Source organism: Sinocyclocheilus rhinocerous, unplaced genomic scaffold (genome assembly GCF_001515625.1).
Source record: "Sinocyclocheilus rhinocerous isolate Xijiao unplaced genomic scaffold, SAMN03320098_v1.1 scaffold822, whole genome shotgun sequence".
In the NCBI taxonomy this organism is placed as follows: Eukaryota; Metazoa; Chordata; class Actinopteri; order Cypriniformes; family Cyprinidae; genus Sinocyclocheilus; species Sinocyclocheilus rhinocerous.
In genome coordinates, this window is record NW_015624556.1 from 155,648 (window position 1) to 158,798 (window position 3,151).

A 3,151-nucleotide genomic window follows, 5' to 3' on the forward strand; every position below is an offset into this window, starting at 1 on the left:
CAACTAAGAGGTAATTAAGTAAATTGACTGGGGCCAAAAGGAGAGGGAACCCTGAAGTAAAACCTTTTATTTATTTTGCGTTTAAGCTTGTAAAGACACTGATTCAGACCCCTGTTTGTTATGTTTTGATCAGGTTACCAAGTTCTAGCACCGGCTGCTTACTATGATCAGACTGGAGCACTGGTTATGGGTCCTGGAGCTCGCACTGGCCTGGGTGGACCTGTCCGACTGGTCCAAACCCCTCTCCTCATCAACCCAGCAGCTGCACAAGCTGGTGAATATGCTTGTTTTTGAGTTCTTTTTGAACTGAAAACCTTTTCGGAACTTTGTATTTAATAATGTATTTTTTTTATTCTGTTGACCAAACTGATTTACATTTTTGTTTCATTACATTCTTTCCTTCTTCTTTGACTTCTTTCCATCCTCTGTTGTCTAGCTGCAGCTGCATCTGCATCAGGTTCTGGTAACAGCATGTCTGGTCCTGCTAATGGTCTGTACCGATCCATGGGTTGCCAACAGCCCCAGCAGCCTCAACCTCAGCAACAGCCACCTCCACACTCTAGTGGCCTGCCCTCCAACTCCTTCTATGGTTCTGGCTCAGTGGCGCCCAGCTCCCAGAGCAGCTCTCTATTCTCTCATACAAGCGCAGCACCTCCTAGCACCTCTCTGGGTTTCAGCAGCACTGGTGGATCTCTAGGTGTTGGGCTAGGCTCTGCACTTGGTGCCTTTGGCTCCTCAGGTTTGTTGCACCCTTTGCACCATTTGCATTTGCATCCATGAGTGACTGTTAACAAAGTAAAAAAAATGTGTCAAATCAACCCCTTTTTATGTTCCATATTGGAACATCAAATATATTACATCAATGTGTTCTTAAACTTTGTAACTTAATGAACTGTTTAATTTAAATTGGCTTTTGTGCTTTAGCTGGTACTGAGCCTGAGATGGACTCAGCGCTTGTCATTTATCAGTGTTTTCAACAACATTATTATGAAGATTAAACAATTATGAAGAGAAACGATTGGTACTAGAAACTGAACATTATTTTTAAATTATTATCCGTAATCTACAGCCTCTGCAAACGGAGTGATGTCCGTTTCTTGAATGAAGGGGCAAAATTAAAGTTGTAATGGTTTCTCATTACGTAAAAAGATGGGCTGCTAAAGACTAGTTTATTCACATTATATGCATTAAAATTAATTTAAAACGTCCATATTTCACATTATTATTAGGTGCTTTAATAATATAATTGCATGTATGTTGCATCATTGCATGATTGAACCAGTTCATTGAAACGAACTTCAACTTAAAAAGAACCAGTTCATGTAAAAGAATCGAATTTGGATTACAGGTAATATTGCAAATAATTTTCAGTTTCTTGCACAGACCGATTGATTTGTTTCATAAAACCTCAATATATCGTCAGGAGCATGGGTATTTGTTTTGTGGCATGTGATAAATTTGCATGTTGCACTCTGTCTGTCACTGTGTGGCATTTACACAAACATGCACGAACAACTAACATGATCATTATAAAGCTATTTAAATCGCAAAATACATTTGCTTACACAATCGAGAATTAGAATATCAATTATTTCACAATCTAGTTGAAAAAACAAAAAAAATCAATACATTAATCAAATTGAAATGTCAAACTTGTTTTATAGTCATGGAAATAGGAATGTAATGCATTATCTTATGTTTTTTCAAAACATTTTAATAAAAATATTTTAATAAAAACGGTAATAGTCTGTTTAAAAATTACAATTCTAAAACAGAGTTCCAATGCATAAATATACAGTATGTAGTTTTTGTCATCAACCACACCATTGCCAATTTTTATATTTAAGAAAAGTTTTACATGTTTAATGTTTGTTACGGAATATGATTAATTAAGAAATAAAGACTTCTCCCAAAATAACCAGAATTGAATGTTTTGGTGCTGTTTTGTTGCATCTTTGTGAAATTCTTGGGGGATGTGTGCCTTTGTAATCATCAAACTCTAGAATTGCCCCTGATAATGAGCTATGAAATTGGTTTTACATTTTCCTGATGTGATGTGGAATGGGCAGGAATTGAGTATCTGAGCTTCAGAAATTGATACTCTTGCTTTAGGTGAAGGAACTGACTGAATAGAGTTTGAGACGCATGGATTAGGTTGTCATGGCAGATCAGTTCGTCAGTTGTGCTCAGTTGATCTTATCTTTCTCTTTTTTTTGTACTTTTGTACTCTTGTACTCCTACAGTATCAAGTTCCACTAGCAGCTGCGCAACCCGTCGGGACTCCCTTTTGGCCAGCTCTGACCTGTATAAGCGTGGTGGTGGTAGTAGCTTGACGCCCATTGGCCAATCTTTTTACAACAGCCTAGGATACTCTTCCTCCCCCAGCCCCATTGGACTGACGCCTGGTCACTCCCCTCTGACACCTCCACCCTCTCTGCCCTCCTCCCATGGGTCCTCATCCAGCCTCCATCTGGGTATGATCTCTTAGTTCAACTGATTTATCCAAATCAGAGTTTGTTTCCCTGATCTATATAATGACTGGATTGCTCATTGCGTTCTAAACTGCTATCAGACAGTGAAGCTACCGGAAGTGCTCAAGCGGCCATCTTACTATTCCCTACTGACAGAGGGCATCATTAGCCGCATTTCCACTGTCGGGCCAAAAGCGGGCGTGCTAGTGCGTGCCAGGGCCAGTCGCGTTTCCACTGTCACTTCCGGGGCTTGATCGTGCCTCGTCTGTGCTTCCTCGGGGCCAACGGCCCGGGATTTTTGGCCCGACGAAAACCTTGGGCTAAAGCGGGCCAGCTGGGGCTAGAGGAGTGGTTATGAACAAAGGCGGAGTTTGTCCGCGTCTGGAGAGTGCCAGCGCCGCGGATAATTTCATAAAGTTAACAGCTGACACCAGCATTAAAGGCTTTAAAAATAATTTTAGCTCAAAACTCACTTTCAGACAGCAGCGAGTGTTTGAAATAACTTCTGTTTGAGATCTGATGTGGACTATGATCACCATACAAGGCAGAAATATTTATAAGCGATGCAAAAGACTGCATGCTTGCCATTAACGTTAGGCTACCATAGTAAACATGTTAAATACGACCGCTTGAAGAAATCAGACGTCAGCTTCTTATTCTCTATCACAATCGTGTATTTA

At 40.3% G+C, this 3,151-nt stretch overlaps 1 protein-coding gene across 5 annotated transcripts in view; it reads left to right on the forward strand.

Annotated features, from left to right (window-relative positions):
- The window catches only part of LOC107742796 (pumilio homolog 2-like), a 107,381-nt gene that overhangs the window by 69,095 nt on the left and 35,135 nt on the right, over positions 1 to 3,151 (forward strand). For all 5 annotated transcript variants that reach the window (XM_016555848.1, XM_016555836.1, XM_016555858.1 and 2 more), the window contains exons 12-14: positions 134 to 274; positions 437 to 739; positions 2,244 to 2,474. In XM_016555848.1, coding sequence (XP_016411334.1) covers positions 134 to 274; positions 437 to 739; positions 2,244 to 2,474 — 675 coding nt within the window. The remainder of the gene's footprint in view (positions 1 to 133; positions 275 to 436; positions 740 to 2,243; positions 2,475 to 3,151) is intronic.